The sequence below is a fragment of the Rhea pennata genome, chromosome 6 (genome assembly GCF_028389875.1).
Source record: "Rhea pennata isolate bPtePen1 chromosome 6, bPtePen1.pri, whole genome shotgun sequence".
In the NCBI taxonomy this organism is placed as follows: domain Eukaryota; kingdom Metazoa; phylum Chordata; class Aves; order Rheiformes; family Rheidae; genus Rhea; species Rhea pennata.
The window spans coordinates 33,532,529-33,557,040 of record NC_084668.1 but is presented as its reverse complement, the minus strand read 5'-3'; the positions used below and the strand labels follow the sequence as shown (position 1 = coordinate 33,557,040).

Here is a 24,512-nt window from a genome sequence, read left to right as displayed (position 1 = left end):
GAAGTTTGCTAAAGGTCTGCAGATTTTGTTTTGTTTTATTTTAAAACGTAGGATTCATTTATTTACCTAATGAAGGGTAAGAGATTTCACTAGTCTTTTATGTTCTTTGGTTAATTGTTTTTTTTTAACCTCTTATCTGCGTTCTTCTAATGTAAAGAAAAAGAAGAAACAGGTTTTCAGTGAAAGACTTTCAGTACTGTTCCATTTATTCAATACCAGTATTTAAATTAATAGAAAAATATTTTATGGCATAATTATAAAAAAATCAATTAGTTGATTTTATAGAAAGTGCTAAGATAGTAATATGTGGAGTTTTGGGTGCCTTTGTGAAGACTAGGGCACTATAGCTGCTTGATTTCAAAGAAAAGGTTAGAACTGGAGCTAAAGTCTTTTTCTTTAGAGAGTTACTGAAACATACTTCAAAGGAATGTTTTTGAATGTTTTGGAATATATATGTTGCTTTTCTGATCGTAGCTGTGCTGAGCTAAAAGAAATCCACAGGCTTTTGTAACTACATTGGTGGTTCAGATTGAATCTGGCCTGTTAAGGTACAGAAGATTTCTCACAGTTATGGCAAAGGCTGTTGTGTCTGAAAGCAAACTTTTAAAGGCTTACACTTCAATTCATTACCCTCTGGCTCTTTTGTAAGGCTGGTGTAGACCGAAGTGTAAAAACGTGGAGGAATTGGGAAAAGCAGGAGTATTTTTGTTTTCCCCTTGAGCTGATGTTTTTTAAATAGTCTGAATCTTTCTAGTTTTAGGCTGTTCGTAATAAACTTTATTCATTACTTCTTACTGATACTGAAAGCAAGAAGAGAATTATTCTTGTCTGAATATTTATCTTAGTTCTATAATACTCAATACTAAATTGGTTAAGGTAGATTTTTTTTAATAAGATAATGGTGCTATTTAAAATTGATTTCATTTTTCTTCCTCCTGGAAATGCTCTCAGGATAAATCAACATAGCTAATTTCCAGATTTTTTCCCTTTGCTCTTTTTAAAGCTTAATGTTTAAGAACCTGCGTGACCAAGTGATCTTTTTCTGAATGCAAACCATACTGTTTCTGGGTATTTTTAGATGTTTGTGTATTTGCAGCTAATGCTACTGTGTTATGTTTTTTTTTCACTTAAATTGTGAAATGCATCTATAAGCATTTGTGGAAATGCTTTTATTATATTAATAAATTAGCATAAAAGTTCTCTTCAGTTAAATATTAATAAAGCTCTTTAGTGCTGTTGGTAGTACTTGATGAAAGGGAAACTACTGAAAGATGTGGTGGAGTGAAATGACATCTGAGGCTTTAGTTGATAGTTCTTGAGATGCTACTTATTTTTTAAGCTTAAAAGAAGTGCTAATATTTATAAGATGTGAATTTCATTCAGAAAAAAGAATGTAATGCTTTGCTGGAGACCATTTAGTTAGGACCTTTTTTAAAAAAAATTCTCTAGAGTGTATCTAAAGATTTGAAACCAAAGACAGCCCGATACTAGCAGTGTTTTTTTTTTTTTTTTTTTTTTCTGATCTCCTCTTGGGCCTTAGATATATGAATGTTGAGATTTCGTCCTACCTATTACATGCCTTTATGGTGTAATAATGTGTGTTTCTGAACAGAATCCCTGAGCACGGAGAAATAAGGTCTCAAGTAGCTGGTGCCAGGAGAAAACTGAGGACATTTACTAATAAATTCTATAATCACAATCTTTGCTACAGTTATTTTTACTGTGACTTTCCTGAGAAATAGAGAAATATCATAGTGGTGTAGATGTTTTGAGCTTTCTCTCTAGATTTATGAGCAAAAGAAGTATATTACAATAAGCTTTTGTAATGCAGTCAGAAAATCAATTGTTTTCATGAGAAATTTTGGCTTATGACTTTCTGACTTTCTCTTCTCTCTCTCTCTCTCTTTTGGGGGGCGGGGGAGGGGGTCCTAGACTGAATATCCTAGACTTAAATCAAAGGGCTGTTACGGCAGCCATAATAAACTTGTGAAGGTCATAAAAAGGATAAACAGGGTCTTAAAGGTTGCGTTTAATAGAGGATTTAAAAGTTTAGGTACTGTTTACAATGGTGTTAGCGTCAGTCCAATGTGTTAGAGTCCAATTTTGTTCTGCTCTTGACTAACCCAGTGCTTTCTGAAATTTCAGCAGTTATCTAAATAGTCTTTTTTAAAATTTGTATTTATTAGAGCATGAGTGCTCAGATGTTCGAAAGTGGCAGGTTTTATAGATGGTCCCTGGGAGGGGAAAAAAAAAAGCAAATATCTCTTTAAAAAACATATGAAGCCTGGGAGAGAGTTTAGAGCAAGCAAGAGCACTATGGTGTTGACAGCTTTATATCCCTGTTGGGTAACATTCACTTACTAGAATTGGCGTCTCCTCGCAGTTAGTAATTCACTCCATAAGGATTTTTTTTTTAAAAAAGATAATTAATGGCTAGGAAACTCATATTTACAAAATTGTTGATTGAAACGCATGAACGTGTTTGTGTGTGAGTGGATGTTCATCTATTTGTATGCGTTTGCTTTAAAGAACATGGAAAATAAGCGTCCAAGTTGCCTGAATGCAACTTAAAATGCCAGTAGACTGAATGAGCTGAAGTTTGGTTTGCTGAACTAGAAATCTTGAACTGAAATCTAGCGAAATAACACATTCAAAATTTGGTCAGGAAATGATTGCATAAAACTTGTGGGTTAAATGAGTTTGATACAGTCTGATAGCAGCAAATTCTCATCAATTTAACTGTTAAAATACGTGATTTACTTCACAAAATACTAATGGGGGAAAAAACTTTCAGTCAGCACAAGCTGGACAGTATGATCAGCACGTTACCATGTCGCTGCGGTTAACGGGCTTGTATGAAGTCAGATGTAGCAGAAATCTTGACGCAGCGACTTCAGGCTGCTGCTGCTCGTTGCCGTAAGCCCTTCCCAGCTTTCGCGTGTCGCCGTCTCCTTAGGTGCAGCTCAGAAATCTGTTTTAATACCTCGCAGGGGCGACCAAAATGCCGATGGAGGGTTGTGGTTGTCCAAGTCAGTTACAGCTTCTTCTGCAAAAGTACCATAGGTTTTTCTTACCTTTTGCATCTTTTTCAAGGATTTGAAGTACCTTACTGGAGCAGAGGGAAATCCACTTTTATACAGCCTGATGCAAACAGCTTGAGTGAATTTGCTCCTGTGTTGTAAACTGTTAGGTAAGGTTAAGCCCTGAGTAGCAGTGAGGAACCGTGCTTTAGTTGCCCTTACGAAGGGAGTAAAGGGGAAGGTTAAGCTGTAGACAGTCTTCCTATCCAGAGGAAGAATATTTTCCTGCTGCCTGGAAGAAGTATGCAGGCAGTTAAAGAGCCGAGCCTGTCAAGATACACAAGTTACAAAAGCCGCAAATCCGTGTTAGTTTAGGAATCGGCAGTACGTGAATATATTTTGTTCTAGCTGTTGCGGACTAGTTGGAAAATGCTGCCTTTTGTTTTGATAAAATTCAGCAGGAATTACAAAGAAATGTAAATTCTTGGATTTTATGCGTTTCTGGTACATAATGAGGAAGAAACCTTTAATCTAAGTTGGAAAGTAAGAAGAGCAAAGCACTGATTTCTTTTCCAAGACTGATGGTTAAAAATAAGTTTCTGAGGGTTTTTTTGCAGATTTTTTTCTTCCTTTTCGAATCAGATTATGTCATGTAAATAGAATAAACAGAGCAGTCACTCCTGGAGGGTCACGTAGTGTATCATCCATATTTTTGCTGAGGTAGAAAAATAGCCTTTCTTTATGTGTTTTCAGTGCTTGGTCTGTTATTAAAATAAAGACACAGTTGGTTACAATATATATGCAATTGAACATACACATTAAACAGAATATAGGGTATCCACCCATTCAGTGACCTACGCATAATTTGATGTTTAGAGTAATTTTGGAACTCTAAGTTGCATCTGCAAAAAGCCACGGACAATTTTGAATTCGAGATTTAAGATTAGCTGTAATAAGATTTTATTTTATTTTTCCCTGCAACAGTTCCTCGGTATCATTCTCTCCTCGCTTCCTCCTCCGCCCCACACATGCGGCCACGGTAGTTACTAGACGCGATTATACTCATCCTGAACCAAAGGGAAGAGAAAGAAACCAACATCTTTGAAAAAATACCATTAATTCTTTTTTCCCCCTTTTTATAAATTGGGTCCTGCCTCTTTTTAGTTTCGCTGGGACAGAACAGAGCAGATTTACTGTCGGTTATTTATAGGGCGTTTATTTGAGAACTCCTGTTAGGGTGATTCCGTCAGCGGCTCCTCAGAATTGTTTTTATGCCTAAAGAAAATGGCAAAATCATCTTAAAAAACTGTAAAGATGCCAGTGAGGAAACTTGCTTTCAAGAAATGAAATAACCACATCTTTCTTGGCCAGAATTTAGATTCATTCATACATCATTTAAGGAAGAAAAGCAGTATTTATTTTTCATTGTTACGAATAAATACTTAAAGGTGAGATTTAAAGATTTCTTTCTTAAATACTTAGTTTTGGGGTGCTTGGATGTTCCATTTAAGTTATTTTACTGTGCTGAATGTTTTATCTAGATTTAAAAGTAGAAGAAAACTAGTATAATGTATTTGTAATAACATCATCGGGTAAACAGGCAACTATGTCATACTTAAAGTTTCTAGTTTGTAGCACAGATTTTTAGATGATATAATTCCCTTAAAATACCTTGAAAATATGTGGTTTTTTTTTAACTTTAATGCTATTGACAGACGCTAGTCTTTTTTTTTTTTTTTTTTTTTTTTGAAGTTACCTACATTTATTACTGTTTTTCTTAAAGCTGTCTCTGTGGAGTGGGTGAGTAAAGGGCCACAATAATGTTTTGGAGCTTAAATACCTGGGCTGGTAAGGTTTTTGCCCCTCACATTGACACAAAAATGGTAATGCAATATGGCATCTTTGGTGTTGTAAAATGAAGACTGTTTTACCGCAGTCATGTATTTGTATTTGCAAAACATCAGTGAGACCTGCTAAGGAAGACTCTTATTTTTGTGACTGAACAGCCCCTACCCCTTTTAAAAATCTTATTCTCATCTTTTTGAAGTAACTGAAAATTCGTAAAACTTGGGAAGATTTTATTTCTAGCCCCAAATTGTGAAGCATAGATAAGTTAGCCCTTTAATTACTTCTTCCCATCCCAACAGAGTTAAATTAGTAGCTGGTGCTGTGTTTCAGGATTAAAGGCCCACTTTTTTGAAGGCGTTGAGTATTGCCAGCTCCCTCTGAGCTGATGCTCCTGGGTTCGTTCAAGCTGCCTGTGCCCGCCTCGGGCGCCCCGTAACGACTCAGCTGGCGCCTTCTCCTTTGGAAGCACAAAGCCGATTTGGGGACCAAACTGGTGCGCTGAATGATGAATCAATGTTGTCTTTTAGTCTTCGAAAAGCTGTTGTAGGGTAATTTGTTGCTACTCTATCAAATGTACTGGGTCAGATGCGCTGAGCCCCGTGGTGGTAGGTACCTCTAAAGCTGATTTAAGAAATAAAGTCGCCACAGATAAAAGCCAGCTGAGTATTTGATGGCTTTTGGGAATGTTTTCCAGCCTCTAGCTACGCTAAAAGCATCGTCCCCCACCAAGCTTGGCGCTTGTTGCAGAAAGCTAATCAACGTCATAGCTTCTTTGGGTTACAGACAAATGAGCTTAACTTGATTAGCGGTGCAAAAGACAGAAGCTGCTTTTTCTTGTGTGATACGCGAAGATTTGTTAGCCCAGTTAGTTGAGGTTCTTCTGGCCTTCCGCAGAGCGTTGACTGCTCTAACGTGTGATGCACTCTCTGCCAGCAAGTGACAGTGTCGCTGCTGCTGTGGTTCGGCAGTAACATTTTTTTTTTCCCCCCTAAGTTCCTCACTTTGTACCAAGGCATCCATTGCAGCTATTATGTGTGCTTTCTCTCTCATCTTCATTTGCACTGATCCAAATATTAATAAGGGGAAATTATTTAATCTTGTTTTCCAGTTTTATTTCCTTCACTATAGAGTATTTTTCCTTTTTTTTGGCAGAAACTAGTATTGTAATACTTTTTCCCCCTCCACCCCCTTTAAATGCGCATAGAAGCTCTGGTAGCATGCCTGAAGATTTAAAAGCGTTATCGGGAGTAATTTCATCAAAGCTAAATTTATCCTGTTTACAAATATGCCAGAGTGTCAGCATTTGTCTATTAGCAATATATTTATATTTAGTGCTCCTGATGTTAAGAAATCCTTACAAGTAATGTTTGAAAGGCATTTTCCCCTACCCTCTGCCCTTTTCTTCTTAAGTGTAATTGTTGCTCTAATTTTTAAGGTGCATGTGAATACTGGTGTTGCTAATATGTGAAGACTTAGGTAAAATCTTCCAGGAAGCTTTTGTGTTTGGAACAAGGCTGCACAAGGAATTTATAGGATTGCGTAAAAGACTGCACGTGAGCGCTGCATTGCTCGTATCGTAATCTGGATGCGAGGGGAGAGGCTGCACGTCTGAATTCAAGATCGATTTTAAATTCCCTCTCAAATGCTAAATGATTTTTGGTGTTACATGCAGAAATGATGGCGAAAGAGATAGGACCGTCATAAGCTTTATGAAGTTTCTAAGGGAACAGAAAGAGCTTGAAAAATGAGGCGAGTAGCTCTCGTAAGATTTTGAGCATAGAAAGATGCCTGGCTGATGGGATAAACCTCGTGGGTTGTGTTGCTTTAACTGGTGTCCCTGTATCAGAGGGGCATTCAGCATTAAACAGCCCGAGCACAACCGTGAGTTGTTAGTAGCAAAGAGCAAAGCCAGCGAAGTGAAAAGGCTCGGAAGGGGACAGTGTAATAAAAATAACCTGTCAGACTGTATTTTCTGTGAAGCTGAGGCACCTCGTGAGCTAACCGAACACCCACTGCATTTTCAAAGTGCAGTAGAAACATCTCCTACTTAAATACGCTCCCTTCTTATTTTTCCCGTAAAGACAAGCGCCGAGATGCAAAGACGCTCTCCCAACAGGAAACCTTTTACAGAGTACTAAATCTGGCAAGAAATGTGGAGGAACGGTTTCTTGCATTGGAAACATGATTTGTGTTCCTCCCTGCAAGCACAAGGTTACCTTTTTTTCTCTTTCTTTCTCTTGCTCTTTTTTGTATGTGTTTAAAGACGTTCTATTTATAGTTGCATAATGTTGAGAAGTGACTGGATTACTCTGTCTTTACTTGTGTATCGCCTACACTTTGCTCTCTAGAAGTTGCTGGCTTTGACTATATTTGGACCGAAACTTCAGATAAGTGAGGGAACTTAAATAAAATACCATTCTAGTAATCTAAACTCACGGAGAGTGTTTTGTCATAAATATAGCTGACGGGCATATATTGGAAATGAAGCATGTCATTTTCAAAACTATAACCAGACTATTTATCTGAAGTAATATAAATTCATATTTTGAGCATATTTTGGTTTATATGTGTTTCCATTATTTATATATTAAAATTAGATGTGCACAATTTCCAGCCTTATTTTTTTGAATGGTTATTAAGAAATGCAGTTATAAATTATGAGTTATACAATACTTTGGAGTAAAAGGTGCTTTTCATAATGTCTTTTCCCAACTTACAAATAACTTTTTTGCCATAATACGAACATGCTAGCAGAGCAACATGATAGATGTCTCTTTAAGTATCGTAGTAAAAGAAAATGACTTGTATTCTGAGGCTGTGGATAGTTTATGTTGTTTTGGACCCATTTCCCAAGCAGTGATCGAAAACAGATTACAATAACAATTATACAGTCAGAAGATGCAATATCCATTTCTGCTTTAATTGAGTGAAAGAATAATAAAAACATCATTAAGAAAAATGAGGTGGACCTGTCATACACTCTACCAATTTTTAGACTTGGAGAAAATGCAGAGTAACAGAAGTGTGGGCTTTTTTTTTCCTTTGTTGCTTTTGCTAGAAGTCTGGATTGTAGACTTCACACTGGCTGTTATGAGCAAATATGCAGTAAGTAGGTATGTTGCTTGACAGTAAAGCTCATGCTAGGCATTATCTGAGTGCTTGGGTTTGGCTTAATGATGAATGTAATGTTTCTGTCGGTGGTAATGTAATGTTTCTTTTATACTGACCAGCCAAATAGGCAAGCTCAGAGAATGCTTTCACAGAGGCACAGAGCCATTGGGGTTGACAGGGACCTCCTAGAGATCGTCTGGTCCAACCCCCCTCCTCAAGCAGGGTCACCTAGAGCAGGTTGCCCGGGACTGTGTCCTGTCAGGGTTTGGGTATCTGCAAGCATGGAGACTCTGGGCAGCCTGTGAACAGGTGGGAAGTGGTAAGGAAGACTTCTTTCAAAATGAAGTGTTGTGCTGCTTTAGGGGAAATTTTCTACTGTGCTTTATTCCAGTTTTTCCCATTCTAAATCTGTGGACTTGTGTTCCAGTAGAAGTACTCAGTCTCTTAAACCACCAGTACCTGGGACAGACTCTTCTTCCACTGTTCATCTGTGTTGCCATCTTGGTCTTCTGACTAAAACCTTGTACGTAGAAAGACTCTGTGCTGGGCGGCAAACTTGAGCTATGTTGCCCATGTAAAAGGACCTAGTTCTAGTCCAAGGCCCTACCTAGGCTGAGGGAACCCAGCTCTCCGGTTCCTCAAGAGCTGAGTCCTGGAGCTGTAAGCAAACCGTCCTTCCAGCTGTACGATGTGTAGAGAGAGAGATCTTTTCTACGGTAGCCTTGGCTCCAGTCATGTACCATACAGCTTTATAAATCAACAGTTGGAATGGCATCCGGAAGTGAATTGGGAGCCAGTTCAGCCTTTGGAGAGCAGATGTAATCTGCTTTCTTTGGCTAACACCTCCAAGCAAGCACATGCATTTTGCACTAGCTGAAGTGTCTGATTCTCCAGGGTAGCTCTGTGTGCAGCGCTGTAGCAGTTCAGCCTGTTGAGCCCCCAAAGCATGGACTGCTGCTCTCAGCAAGTGAATCCATGCGCCATAGTGCTGCCTTCTGGGTCCTTTCACTCTCTCCCCCCAGGTATACCTCGCTGGCTGAACAAATTAGTGCACTGTACATGCTTGAGAAACAGAAGGTACCTCTCAACTCTTGTTCCTAGATAGACCTCATGACTTCCTTGGTTAAGATATGACAGTTCTTAAAAACTTGGATTAATGTGACCAGCTGGCTGATAAAAGTGAATGTTCCTAGAAGCGTAATATTTTAAATGGATAGCTGGTAAGTGTGTGACCTCTTCTTTGTGAAAAGGTGGAATACTTCCCCCCTTTCTTTATCTTGCCTCCTTGAAAAGGAAAGGCATTTTGAGAGAATGCCACTCAAAAGTAGCTCGCCCTCTGCAGAGCGGGTAATTGAAGTTGTAAATTAAGGTCAAGCCCAAGTGCCAGCTCCTGATCTGGAGCGTGGTAGGTCATGAGTGCAGGCTGTCTAGAAACTTTTTGAGCATCAAGCTTCCTCCACTGCATGCCTTTTGGAGAAGGGAATGACCAGGTAGATCTTCCTCTTGATTGTGGGTTCTCTACTCCATTCATTTTTCCTGAAGATCTGAGGAAGATTTCTGTGGTCCCTTTATACTAGGAAAATACATCTATTCTTAATTACACTGCCATAACGATAGCTGAACCTTTGCCGGAAGCCTAACAGGGTGAAGGGCTCCATCTGTAACCGCTGAATTTAATCGTGTTATTCTGAGACCGTGTTTGATGTGCTTTGTCCTACCTCGTGCTTCCTGCTAACTTATGCCCATAACCAGTTCTGCCATGTCGGTTAATGCTGTAGCTTAGAAATGAGGTTTTCTAATGCAGCCAGTGTCTAAGAGACATGAGGGAAAAGGGCTAAGATTATGGATCCATTTGGCTCTTTTTGCAGCTGGAGCCTACGGTTGGGCTTGAACGGAGAGGTGTAGCTGTATGAGCTCTTGTGGGCGCTCAGGGAGCTGTTTATCCGGTTACACGAAGGAGGGGTGGCACTGCTCCTGCTTTCTCTTGCCGGGGGTGGCTCACAGAGGAGTGGACACCAAGGAGAAAAGAGCTTACTGGGGGGGCCCAGTGGAGATCCCCAGACAGGCCCGAACGTGGTACGCAGCTCTTCTCCAGGAAAAAAACCTCAAACCAACTAAGAAAGCTTTTCTGTTACATTCCAGGGGACTTATTCCAGTACCGGGAGACTAGTTAATAGAACTCTCATTAAAATGCTTTTGCTGGAAGATGGTTTTTGCTTTAAAAATTACATAATATGGTGGCATCTGCTAGCACCACCAAAGTTAAGGGCTTATTAGTGGTTCCAGTCTTCAGGGCTTTAAACGTTGGTCATTAAAATTAATTCTGGGTGGAATTTGGCATAGAGAATCTTAGCCCTTTAGGCAATTTTTGTTATGTAGTTAAGAAAAAAACAACAAAAAGCAATCCCCCAAACCAGACCCCCCCCTTTTTTTAAGTTATAGAAACCAAAACCTAAAACATATAGGAAATTAATGGCTTAAGATGATTTTTTTTCTAAATACCGATTTAATTTGAAAGGGCTTCCTTCACTGGTTTTGAGTGAAATCTTAGAATATTTTCCATTAGTTCATATTGTAAAGTGCTGCTGTGGGGTATTTTTTCTTCTTTCGTTCTTTCTTTTCTTTCTTTTTTTTTTTTTTTTTTGATTGAGGAACAAGTTGAAATAACTCAACTGTTTGATTTAGGAAAATGTAGCTATGATATCTTCACGTTCGCTTTTTAATGTGCGTCGGAAGGGCTGCCCGTGGGGCGCTTGTGCGGGTTGGCGGGCTCGGGCTGGCGGCGGCGGGAGGGCTTCCAGCCCGGGCAGCGGCGAGGGCTGCGGGTGCCGCCGCCCGACCTCCGGGTTCTCCCTCTCGCTCCCTGCGTTCGGGTGGCTTCGGGCGCAGCGGGAGGCGCTGGGGCTCCCCGCGAGGAGGGCGCGCGCCCCGAGCCCTGCGTCGGCGTGCAAGGGGCGGCTCTCTTCGCTGCCCGTTCAGCCCGGCCGGCGTGAGCCGCCCAAAGCTTAGGCTGCGTGAGTGAGCTCGATTGGCAAAAGGAGTCAGTGGTCGGAAGCAGCCGAGCCAGTTTCCCAAACCGAAGGCCTCGCGTCCCAGGAACAGCGCTCCCCGCCCGGCCCGGAGGTGCCGCAGCGGAGGGCGCCTCGGAGGCACGTACCTCCTCTACCTCTTGGTTTCTCGTTTTTGCGAGTCCAAGCCCACGCTCGGAATTTTGCTGTTTTTTTACATTGTGTTTTGAGAAACTCAAGTGTTATCAAATGAAAATGTGAGCATAATAGTATGTTTCTGTGGTGGGCTAGTGGCCTGGAATATTTCCTGTGAAGGGGTGAAGCAATATTTCACTCAGGAGAAGGATTCTTTGGCTAGTCAGAAGCCGGGGACATCTGCAGGGACCTTAGTGACTTCTTTATAAAATTTCCTGAGATCTGGAGTAGTGGTGATGGTTGGGAGATTGAAGCCACAGAAAGGTCTGGAAGCTGAAGAAGGATGTAAATAATATCTTGTGGTTTGCATTCACCATTGGCTAAAATATAATATGTAGAAATGCATTTCCTGCCTACAGATTTATTGAATATTTAGAGCCAGAAAAAACAACTGAGGAGGAGGAGGAGAAAGGTATTGCTCTTGCTTTATTTCCTCTGGTTCTCCTAAGAAATCTGCTACAATGTAATATTACTTAAAGTGATTTTTTTTTTGTTTATTTCTTTGGCAAACATTGTATTAAAATCATCTGTGCCCTGAGACCTTCTTTACCAAATTGCATCCTGGAACACATTATTTGCAACAGGCTTATAAACCCTTGAAGAGAAGGAGTTCATCAGCATCACATTGCTGGCTGTGTACAAAATCAGGTATCTCGCGTTTTGTCTAAAACGAGCTGGAGACCAACTGGTTAGCAGAAAGTAAGATTCTTATTTTTACACAAAACCTTTTTTTCTTTAATTAGTTGGGGTTTTTCTTCCTTTTTTTTGTTTCTGATCAGTGTTTGCAGTTGCGGTGATCCTGATACAGTCTCCTGTATTTGCCGTGGAGAGATCCGCTGTCTCCTGTCAGCGTGAGCGTACAGCTTTCCTCACGCAGTTCCCGGCGGTTAGTGACAAACAACTGCACAGTCCCCAGTAAAAAACATTTACAGTGAATGAACTTGCAGCCTCGTAATGAGACTGTTGTAAGTTGGTGCTTGTACATAAAAGGCTGAAATACAGTCGGTTTCCCCAGACCAAGTGTTTACTGTAAACAAGTTATGTGCCAACAGCTTATAGCCTGTCTCGTTTAATTATATTTAAAAGTTACGGGTAGCTTGGCAGTGGGTGTGAAAGGACATGGCTAACACCTGCTGAGCTCTGTCTCCTCTGCCTCTCCGCTAACCTGCGCAGCCATGGGCTGAACCTCAAACTTGTTTCAAGGTGATCCTGGGTGGGCGTGAGCAGCAATACGTGCGTGGCTCCGCGGGGAACGCCGGGATGGTCGTAGCTGCTCAGCCTGACATTGTGCCCCGAATGCACAGTCCTGAATTGGACTCTGCAGGGTTTTGGGGGTAAGGTCTCGCATCGCCACCAGCTAGAGCTGTGCTGTGATTTAAATCAAAGTGGTGCTGAGAGCAGAAGAGCAAGTTTTTTTCAAATACTTGTTGGTGTCGCTCCTCTCAAAAAAAAAACTTATTGGATTGCTGTTGATCTTTTCCATTATAAATTTATCTCCTCTCGTTATATGTTTGTTCCGCTAGTAGAGTCTTGAATAGCCGTCTCCCTGATCATGAGCTTGTGCATTAGGTTTTCGTTGCTGATCACTTCAGAGCTTGCAGTTTGTGCTGCAGCGGCCTCCTGAAGCTCCACTTACTTGTTGCTGGTTTTGGCGGTCTGCTTTCCAGAGAGAAATGATGGCTTTATGTCGCGCTAGGATGTGGGATGGATGTCTGCGATGCATAAGTTCAGGTATTCCCGAAGAACCGAGAACTCTCAAAGCTGATCCTTCTCCCTCTTTTCAGTTAGAGGCACAAGACGCGAGGAGAACTGGCAAACCTGGCTCATGCTGGGGGATGTTGATTTCTCTCTTAAACTGAGAAAGCTATTTTAAGTTCAGTTTTCAGGTTTGTTTAAAAAAAAAAAGGGGGGGGGGGAGAGAAGAGCACTAAACAGCCAGTTGGTATACTTAAGGTCAGCTCTGTTGTAGCGCAGACAGAAAGTGAACGTGACTTTAATCAAAATAAATGGACTGCTTTCTCGTCACTGCCATGGCTGGATGAAGTGCTTTCACCTAAATCAAAAAACTGAAGCCCAGCAGATTTAGGGAGTGTGTGTTGTTCGATCGCTTCCCATGGTTAATGTTGGTTGTGTAAGCACGTTTTATTGTTAACTCCGGGGAATTTTTATCCTGATGATTTCCTTAAGAGGACCCATGCTTTGCAGATGGAGCTGCGTGGTCTCTGCCGCCGGGGAAGAGTCGCAAGGCCGGAGGTGCCACTCGAGTGGCTGCTTGCTCGGGGTTTTGAGGGCGCTCGGGACTCAGTCTCCTCATGGATCAGGTGCAACCCTAAGATGCATTGGACAGTTAGAGGTGGGGAATAACGTATACTTTCAGCAGCTAGGTTAGTTTGTTAGTCGTCTTAGCTTCCTCCACTGAGTTGTTACTCCTTTCTTTTTGTTGTTGTTGTTGTTTCCACATTGGACTCTAAGGTGTGCGTGGGAATAAGCATTTGTGGCCTCTGCTTGCTTTTGCTAGACTTGAGGGTTTTTTTCCCCTGCATAGGCAAAGACAAGCTTACAGAATGACCCATGATACAGTCTCTGCTCGGGAAAATGTTTTCTGCATACAGTAATGAAGAGTTATGAATTGTCAGATAAATGCCCTGGTTTCTGAACTTACAACCACAGAAATTGCTTTGTCTGTGAGAGAGACTGCTTGGGCTCTGCGTGTGTGAGTGTGTGTGTTGTGTAAAAACAAAACAAAAAAACAAAGCACAACAGCAACAACAGGAACTTTGTTTTTCACTTTCTTCATTTGATAAAAATCTCTCCACTCGAGAATGATTTCCTTTGGGTTTGACACCACCATTTGATCTCAGTTTTTAATAATTTTGGTGGGTTTCGCTCCCAGAAGAAAACATGCTTGTGCTATGAAGTATTCCCACTAGAAATCTGGGAAGTCTTAAAGCCTCATGTTACTCAGGGCTAAGAACTGGCTTCTTTATTAATTCCCTGCTAGACAACCCCTGTACAGTAAATCTTTCCATAACACCGTGCTGTGGAAATTAATCAAGCTGATGTTTGGAAATTGTTCAAATTAGATTAAATTAAATAACACCTAGATGGGGGCTCAAAACTTGTGCTGATGGAAAGAGATTTTAATCTAAAAAGACACAAATTTTATTGGTGCCTGTTTTCATTGGTTGATCTTCATATTGTACTTATTAGGACAAACAAGCCCTGCTTCCTATTTAATGGGTTGGAGAGGTGGGTGGCTGTGGTACTGTTAAGCCTCTTCCCCAGCTTTCTGAGTCCCTTCCTTTTTGATTTTAGGTGCCAAGCCTATGATGCTAACGCGGACGTGGATAATGCAAAGAAGTTCAGTGCCGATAGATGAATTTCACGCTCTAAAGCATGCCCTGCGCAAAGTATCGTTTGAAAACGAACGAAATAGTATAGGACTTAAGTAACTGCCCTGTCTTCTAGTTAGTCATTAGAAATGTGCAACTTTTATTTGCAAATCTTTCAGCCAAAAACATCATTCTGGGAGCTGCATTGCTTGAGTTTGATTATTTTAATTAGCTTTAAGTTTTTGAATACTTTATGCAGAGGAATGGATGGAGTTTTCGTTTCTTGAATGAAATATTTGTTTCCTTTCCCCTTGTTTTTAAGAATGAATTGCTCCCCAGCAGAATAAACTTGCCTACTGGGCAAGGAGGAGAAAATGTGTACTTGGACACAGGTCTCTTGGGTATATATTTAATTTCTTTTTAATTTCTCTGCATTTTAGAAGAGTCTCAGCAAAAATGCGACTATGTTTACAAAGCCTTCTCTGTACACAGCCCTTTTTTCCCATGAAAGCAACAGTGGAGCTTAAGTCTCATTTTTGGATTTACTTTAAAAATGCACGTTACGCAAAGATACTGGTCACCACTAACCATTCTGCTCTTCTGGGGAAGAGTTGTAACAGTTTGTCCCTGTTCTCTTCCACGGAATATGAGGAATTCTTGCTGTGTTATGGGTGTTCTTACAAAAGCTTTTAGGTGGGTCCTGTTTTATGTTCCCCTAACATTTTGTGAAGATGCTCCCTACGTGGGGTCATAGCATTTTCAGAAGCACTGAGCTGCTTTTATAAGGCAGTGAAGTAAATAAGCAACAAGGAGAAAAAGTCTTTTGGGTAGTCTGTGAGCATTACCAATGTTTTGTGTGCGGCGTTGCATTCAGCTTTTAACGACACGTGTCCTTTCCAGCCCTCAGACTAGCCCTGGTGAAGCAGTGCAGCGTGTCATCCACCGTGAGCTGCTCCGCAGCGTTCCTTGACGCAGCTCTCCGGAACGGGGAGAGCAAACGCACGGATGTTGCGGGGGACCTAGCGCTTTGGTGGGTGTACGCGTGGGAGAGAGCAGGACGGTCGTTCTGGCTGATGGGGCGTTAGGGAAAGAGCCGAGGAGTTCCATGATTTGTGGGTCGGGCTCGGCTCGCGCTGCTGTAGCACTGCCTGCAGGACTTCATTCACGATACATGGGCTCCTGCTCTCTGAGTGCTGCTGTACATTCTCCAGCTGGAACGACAGCGAGCACTGACCAGCTTGCGTTGCTCTTCTGCAAAGTCCCTGTAGTGAGGTGGAGGTGTAATACGTGCATCTAGGAGCGAGACACTGTGTGTATCAGTGTGTGAAAACTGTGTTGGCTTTTGGCTGCATGTGGGGTTTTTTTCTTCTGAATTTTAATGTACAGCCAGAACGCTAATTTATTTTCAGATAACGTCATGAAACAGGGAAGCTTGAGGTAATAAATCTATTGGATAAATTATGACCTTACTCTCTCCAATGCGAAATAGAGGGCAAAGCAGATGGGACTTTCTCGGAGAGAGATTTAGTTTTAAAGAGGTTGGATTACTGTTGTTTGTAGTGAAGTAGGTCTGATATTAAGATTCCAGAAGCTATAGCATCTGAGTGTGGTAGTAATGGCAGATGTTGTAACCTGCCCTTTGCTCTCTGTTTTTAAGGTATTAATAGCAGCTTATCATCACCTGCGCTGGGTCACTGAGCTCAGAGATGTTCTTGCAAAACTGCTGCTGGAGCAGAGGCCCTGCAAGCATGGGCAGTAGCAAGGGACCACATAGAAAGTCATCACAGGCAAGGTGCTGCGAGTCCTTCGTGCTGTCCACAAAATGAAATCGTGAACAGCGTCGGTTCCAGCGTTTGAGTTACTTTCTGTAGCAAGACACTGAATGATGGCATAACCTGTGTGGAGAGTAGGTGTAACTTCTGTGTTGAAAAGGTGGAAAGCAGTTCTGTCGTGGGAGAAGCATCCAGCAGGAGGGTAGAGGATGCTGTGGCATCCCTCTCATCAGCTTGCATTCGCCCGCTTATGCTCTCTTGCCAGAATGTCGCGTGCACAACCAGGAACAGCCACAGCATTTGGCCAGTTGTCTTAATCTTTTATGGAGGCATTAACAGCCCCATTGAAAGTGCTGGGACAAGCCGAAGTCGGACGGCAGGATTTTGTCACTTACAGAGGTTGAATTTCATTTTAACTAGTTAAGTAAGTGGTATATGGACAAAGGGGGATAGGGATTTTGTCGCTGACTGCAGTGGGAACAGGAGCAGCTTCACACTGTCTTTCCAGGAAAGCACCCAGAGATTTTCTTTCACTGCATATTCCTGAGAGTCTTGGAATTTGGCTGCTTGAACTTGCAGAATGCATCGGTTTAGCCCAGAATCAAACAGTGAAAAGGGAGCAGCATCAATATGATGCCATAACCTACTTACACAGTGTTTCAGCGCGTGCTCTAAAACAAAGAACTGAAACGTGTCGGCTGGGTCTGGAGGCTCGTACCTGCCACCGCTGATAAGCGGTTACAGTGCCAGCCTGGGAGTCGCTTCGTGCTGCATGTATCACTGGCGGAGAACTGTGTATCTGAAAAGGAATTTTAAAGTAAATGCAACCCCTGCGAACTCCAGAGAGGAGGATTTTAGTTCTTTAGTGTGACTGCATTTGTTTCAGGGCAAGGTGCCTCCTCTGAAAGGATATAGAACTGTTTGCTTGTAGGTATTGAAGCTGCTGATAGTAGAAAATCATCAAGTTAGTTAACAGACTTTGTACCGAAAGAGAACTGAAATGTGGTTTTCTCCTCTTTTTCCCGTAAAGAAGTGCCCAATCCAGGAATAGTGATTTGTGTCTGGCCTTACAGAAAGTTACTCAATTGTTCTTCGTAGTTATTATCTTTTAGAAGTGGTTATATTTAATTTCAAAGAGCAGGAGTGAGAGGTAGACTTCCTGGCAGTATAACGAGCCCTAGACAATGCATATGGGGAAAAGCTTTACACTGAGATTTGACTTTGCCCCTGTATTTCATACCATATCTAGGTAGGAAACAACAAATTGTATGTAGCCAATTAATGAATTTCTGTTACTGGAGATAATTGGGGACTGGCAAAGGAAGAACCATTAAAACAAGGCCTGTAGCAAGTGATGGAAATGAAAATTTTTTGCTGGCAGTTTTTGTGTGTTGCTTTTTTCCCCTCGTGCACACACTCAGAGGAGTACTATAAGGCTTGCTCCAGCAAACTGGCTTGTTTCTGCACTGCCTTTAAGGTTGAATCTCTTTAGTTTATGCCCCACAGTTTGTTGCCATAGATCAACTTGATCCTGTAACTACAAAAGTAAATCTAAAATAAAACAGAACAAAATTGAATCCAGACCAGCCCCAGAGCTTTTCCCTTCTGTGGTTCCTCTCTCAGGACTGCTCGTTCTCACCTGTGATCCTCTTTTAAGAGAGCTCTTCTCACTTTCTTCACACATACGTGGGAGAACAGCCTCAAGCCTCCCTGGGTCAGCAGGATGTCAGCTGCCAACAACACAAGATTATCATTGCTTTCATCAAAATCTATGCAAAAATATTTTCCTTGCACGATGAGAAGAGTGACCATGGCCTAGAAATGGGCAAATAACCCTGTTCCTCCCCAAGAACTGCATATGGGACTGGCCTCTGCTGATCACTCCATTACCTTTACTGTGTGGAGAGCGGCAGAAGGGGTGTCTGTGTCTGTCGGGTTTTCGTATGACTGAATGTGGAGAAGCCTTGACCTGAAAGACTGGGGAAATGCATGGAGCAGTAGAAAACTTCTGAAATGTTGAGAGGGGCTTATTAGGAAATTTTGTTCGTCCTCGTGCTGACTGTGATTTTGTTCCTGAACTGTATTCTCTGGAGCTATTAGTGTGGTTTTCAAATGAGTCAAGTGATGAGACTTCAGTATTTCCCTTGGAAAGAAAACAAAAGCTATCCCACAGGGAAGAAAGGCAGATCTCCACTAAAATAAGCCTTCTAGGAGGTGTTTTAATTTACAATTGTAATCAGAGATGTATGACACACTTCTTGTTGCTTTCTTACTGATGTTTTTTTTTGAATCTTTTTCTCATCTAGGTTTGATGATTCCCGTCTTTTGTGTGGTGGAGCAGTCAGATGCCTCTCTTGAATACGATAATCGAGAAGAGCATGCTGAGTTCGTTCTGGTTCGCAAAGATGTGCTCTTTAGCCAGCTGGTGGAGACAGCGCTCCTGGCTCTGGGGTATTCCCACAGTTCTGCAGCTCAGGCACAAGGTATTCAATAATGTTCTTTTCCCTCTTCTCTGTACTGGCAGAAGAGAGCACCTGAAGTTGTGCTGTGCAAGGACAAAGCAAGAAAACTGGTAGCAAATCTGGAAAGCAATTAGATCAGATGCACTGATTGCTTAATCTTAAGCTAGGTATACAACAACGCCTACCTTGTTAGCCTGCCTAGAAAGCATTAGCTGGATCTTGCTGAAGTGTGAAATATGGTGACAATGATCAGCCAGCAAATCCATGACACATTTGTTCTGTATCACGAGGCAGGCGACTGCCTTGCCAAAGTCGTCACAGAAGAGCCCGATGGAACCTCTGGGCACAGAGCTAGCTGGTACCTGGTATTTCTTTTTGCAGCAGGGCTGTATTGAACAGCGTACAATATTTCCGTACAGATTATAATCTTTCTGTGTTTAAAATGGTACATTTTATGTAAAGACTATATACATACAAGCTCTCTTTATATATATACACTTGTATATATGCATATAAATGTTTGCCTTAATGATGGTGGATAGTTTTGGTGCTATATGTGCAGAGTGATTTCCTTGTTTTGACTTGCACTGCTGCAAAGCCCTTTGTGGACTCCACAGTGCCTTGCACTGGGAGGTGATTCTCCAGCAGCAGTGAAACCTCAAAATAAACAAAGCTTCCCTCTCTCCATTGAAAATATCAGCTTGAAAAAACAAAACTAAAAGCAAGAAGAGGGCAGGTGCGAGAAATCTTTCTGAAACAAACTGTATTTCAAGAGCATTTCTTATACTGAACAGATTTATTTCATTGCTTGCTTTTTGGATGAGAGGTCTGTAACTTTCAGTTTCATCTCTGTCATCAGTAAAACTGGTGCATTGTTTGAGTAGTTTAACAGTAGCTCTGCTTGGGGGTTTGGATTTCATCTGCTGTCTTTAGTTGTTTCATGTTCCTAGGAAGCTGAATGCACAATCAGAGGGAGCAGCAGTAGTGTTGAATCCAGGAATTCTAGGCAGTGGTTAATAGCACAGTGCTTTTTGTACAAACTTCTTTCCAAACAGGGTGATAATGATTCATTTCCTCTGTCAGTCTCTCTGCTCTGTGAGAGAGGCTCGGGATTGGCATACAGGCAAAATTCGTGCACAGCTCCGATGTGTTTAGTTACAAAACAGAGTAATAAAAGCTAGGCGAGAAGGTAGTTTTATTTTTAATACAAAACATTTCATGCTGTTTTAGGGACACTTTTTTCTGAATGTAAAAGGTCAGCGTATCCCACTGTTTCCATCCTGGTGAGCCAGCTTCCTGTTTGACAGCGCTATCCATCTCAGTTAACACGGTTGCTCAACACGTTGTGAGCTAACATGTGGAACACACTGCATTAGGTGGCCAGGATTTGATTCTTGGCACTTCTGAAGGGGAATGGGCTTTGCAAGAAACCTGCTCCGAGGAGGCATGCCATTCAGTGCAGTGATCCACACTGGCTGAGCATCTCACTGGGGGAACCTCGCTTTTGCAGCATCTCTCCGTTGTGAGAATACCAAGGAGGAGAGGCAGATTGACTCACATAGAATATTAGTCACCGTGCGGGGAGGAAACAGCCACTGCATTTTTGAACTACAGACTACAAATAAGCAGGTTCAGATACCAATCTATTGCTCGGTGTGTTGCTCAAAGACCTCATCTAGAAAGTAAAAGGTGAATCTCTAATTCTTTTAATTACCTTAAAAGAAAAGGCTGGCATTTTTCTCTATAAGGCAGCAATTACTTTGCATTAGGAAACAGTTTAAAAATGACAGTTTAAAAAATAGTTTAAAGATCTGTCAGCTCCCAAATCTCTTATTTGGTCAGTTTATTTACGTTCACACTGAAGGACAAGTTCTCCAAAGTTCTTTTGTTCCCCCTGGGCAAATCCTGTGGGACATGCTGATTTTCAGAGACGAAGCTGATGTATGCGGCATGCTCTGTAACAGGCTGCTTCTGTGCTGGCTGCTTGAAAGCTGAGAGATGAGATACAGAGAGATGAGAGAAAGAGGCAGAGTGCTAAAAGATCTCTGAGATTGCCTAGGTTTGCAAGATAATTTATCAAATGTTGGGCTATAATATGTTATCTAGGGTAGACAAAAGCATACTGATAAATTGTTAATACAAAGATTTATTTAGGCACAGTTTGCTGATTTTAAAAAGAGGAAAATAAAGCTATTTGCTTTGTCTTTCCTGGTTAGAGGAGAAGTCTGCTTGTGTTCTGATGCTTGGGATGGATTTCATTTATCAATGTACATTGATAAACAATCATTTAGTTCTCTTTTATGCCTTAGGATCAGCTGAATTATAGTATCCACACAGAAGATGAAATCCTCAGATTCATTTTTCAAAGTAGAAAAGCTCTGAGCAACGTGCTCTGCAGAACACTGACATGAGTAGGTGTCCTCAGGCCCTCTAGGGACAAAGTAAATGTGAGCTTGTCAGAGCTTTTCTATTATAAATGCTGTTTAAGCAGTAATGTAGAGTGGAATAATTGTCACCTTTTTGAGTTGGGAAAATGTTTATTTGCCCCAGCCCTCCTTGCCATTGCTCTCTGCTAGGAGTAGCAATGTTCACTTCATCCCATGGGAAACCTCCTCTTGCCTTTGAGCCGTCGGTTCAGAGTGGCATCTCTGGGAGCGGATGAGAGCTGGGTGTGGGGAAGAGGGACGGTGGCAGCAGAGAGAAGAGCTCTGTCATTCCCCACCGCCTTTGCCGTGCTTCGCTGCGGCACCTGCGCGGAGCTGCGGGGGCTCGAGCGGGCAGCGTGGGACTCGTGCGCAGGGCCCCGTCCTGCGCTCCCCATCGCAGTGCGCTGCGGCGGGGGGCCTCACAGGCAGAGCCCCGGCGCCAAAAGCAAACCTGGTGCGGAGGAGTGGCAGGTCTCAGTGTGAATAATCTTGAGAAAAGCAAGTATTAAGAGGTATAGGCGAAGGTGGCCCCGGGCCTTGCTGGAAGAAGCTCTTTGTTCCCACACAGCTTGGGCAGGACGTGTTCATTCCACAAACAGCTGCGAGCGTTTTTTATTGATGGTGGCGAGAGAGGAGGCTTATGCAGCGAGCGCTGCCCTCGTGAAACTTCCCTTTTCTGACAGGAGCTGTGAAAAGTCTTCTGGAGCCGAATGGGAATTTGTTAACAGCTTGGCTCTGGCATGTGGAAGTTGGCGGTGTGAATGGCAACAGAGGTTTAATAAACATTTATGTATTTTTCCTTCATCACTTGAGTTTACACCTGACAGTAGGGACCCTGCTGCATGTGCCTTCCTGAGAGGAAGAGTCAGGCTGCCGAAGGGCGCCTGTTCTGTTTTGTGGGTAGGTCAGTAAGCCTTGCGTGTCCTGGTGCCTCTTTTTCTTTCTTGTGGGTATGTGTATATATTTTTTTTCTTTTGACCAATTCTGTGTTCAGTGTCGTGAGTGTACGCGGAACTGGCCTATGTGACCTGCAAAAGCTCACGAAGCTGAGTGGGTGCTCGACATGGAGCTTGCCTGCTCCTTCGCGGTGGTTGTGCCAGCTGTGTCAGCTGCGGTTCGTGGCGCGCCTGTTTTGTAGCTTTAGCCAGGCACTGTGGTGGCCGTTCTGCAGGTTGGTGTTGTGGCTGTAATTCCGCTGCGCGAGGTTACTAGCGCTGATCCTAGCTCTTGGGAGCAGAGCCCGTAGCAAGTACGTGGCTGAGCAGGGGCTGGGCAGAGCAGCCTGTGCAGAGGCACCAAGGAAAGGGAAACACAGCAAAGCGAAGTGGTGCTGGGGTGCCACGAGGAGCAGAGAGAAGGGTGAGAAAGCAGAGTAAAGTTAGCGCAAGGCGAGAGAAACGTCGACTCTTTCCCACCTCTGTCACTGAAGAGATGGCCGACTCCTTGCTCTTGACGTGCTGCCCGCGAGCAGACCCGCTGCAAGAAGTTTCAGTGCCTTTAGGAGAAAAGAGCAGAGTATTCTGTCCCGTCGGGTGGAGTTGCAAGAGCTGGGCCCGGAGGAGAGCGATGCCATGTGGCAGGATGGGGGGAATCGTGACTTAGCCAGCCGAGGTGAGGCGTCTTCGGCCTTGCATGGCTGGAGAGGGGGAACGAGACTTGCGTTGCTGTTGCACCAACACTTGGACAGAGTACCACGGCCCTCGCAGCCCAGACTGCAGGCGTTTCAGCGGCGAGCTGTTCATCTCTCTCCAGGGTGGTACGAGCTCAGCCCTGCTCTCTGCTATTAATTGGATGCCTCTTGCAGTTGCTGCCTGCATTTAAGCAGTATTTCAAAGCAAGGACCAGATCTGCTTGGTACGTTGCCATTCAGGAATCAGTGCAAACCCTGTGTGAGTGTGGCAGGTGGGATGCCGAGCTCTTCTGCTCTTGCTAGCCTCTGCAAGACCACTGCAACTGTCTTGCCACTTGTAGGATTATAACCCCGTGTACAAAGATTTGAAAAGTGTAAATACCAGTGAGGGAATTGGATTTGACTGAGTTGGTCTGAGAGCACAGGGCTCTAGGGCAATTAGAAGAACCTGAGCAGGAGATTACCAGAGCGAGATCCTGCAAAATATCCCAGCTGTGCTGTCCATGGGCAGTACCTTCCAGCTGACTACCAGGTAAAGGCAAAGCACACCAGCTGGGGGCTGTTTTAAACACACCAGCTGGTTTTATATTTCTGTATCGAGAAAGGTACAGTAAAAACGTAGTGAAACCCAGCTAACCTGTGCTCAACGTGTACAGCAGTGATGTTGAGCTGGGTATGCTGCAGCTGGGAAGACCAGAGATGTTATTGTTTACCACAAGTGCAAGGTAGCTGTGTGGGTGAAATGTGAGGAAGCCTTGGGCAGATGTCTCCTGGGAATAACGTGCAGTAAATTACAGGTGTGCTGGGATCTTCTGACTCCTCAGCCAGATGCCCAGTGTCATTTGCACAACTGGGCCTTGGCTCCCTGTTCACGTGATGAAACGTCTTCTAGTTGGTATTGTGTTGATTTTAACAGATAGAAGACAGCGTTGGCGATACAATGACATAAATAACGAGACAGTACATCAATCAATAAACTAAATGCTGGATCATTTCCTAGCTCTGTCATTGTTTGCTGCTACTTTTCTTTTCCATTTGTGTAAAGATAACTGTTAGCTGAGACCAGTACGTTGTCAGTCTATGTGACTTGCTGTTGATGCTGTTTTTACAGCAGATTGCTCCTCTAATTTTGTAGATTTTACTAACTCATCCCACAGCCTTCTAGTGACCAAATCACTTCCATTCAGACTTGCTGTATTTCTCTGTGCTCAAACTCTTCAGCTGTAGACTACTGTCACCCTTCTAAACCAATGAATCTTAGGAAAAACAAAACCAAATAAAAACAGAAAACCCCATCAAAGCAGACCTCTACTTGAGCTCTTCTTAGCCGCAGAGCCTCCATGTGTAGTTAGCAGTTCTTTAAGTTTAATAATGCCCCTTTGCCCACCCTTCGCCCACCTTGCTTCTATCTGGGACAGTCCCTCTTCTTTCCACTCCTGTTCTGCAGGTGAAGTTGTCAGAAGCCCAAATCAAATAACAGTAATATACGTTGGGGGCACAACTCTGATGGACACGTTGCGATGAAGTCTGACGAGAAGGGTAGTGAGAGCTTTGAGCGGCTCTAAGCTGCCCGGCTGCTCCTCACTGCGTCGAGGCGTCCGGCGGCGGCGGCCCTCGGACGCGGCTCCTCCGTGGGCCGGGCCTCGCCGGAGCCTCTGTCCCCGCTGTCCCCGGCGAGGGGGCCGACTGCCTCGCAAGCGTTTCCGTC

General features: G+C 43.0%; 1 protein-coding gene across 1 annotated transcript in view; it reads left to right on the top strand.

Annotated features, from left to right (window-relative positions):
• The window catches only part of SATB2 (SATB homeobox 2), a 129,209-nt gene that overhangs the window by 892 nt on the left and 103,805 nt on the right, over positions 1-24,512 (top strand). Inside the window, exon 2 of the mRNA XM_062578852.1 lies at positions 18,593-18,769. Within this exon, the coding sequence (XP_062434836.1) occupies positions 18,593-18,769 (177 nt within the window). The remainder of the gene's footprint in view (positions 1-18,592; positions 18,770-24,512) is intronic.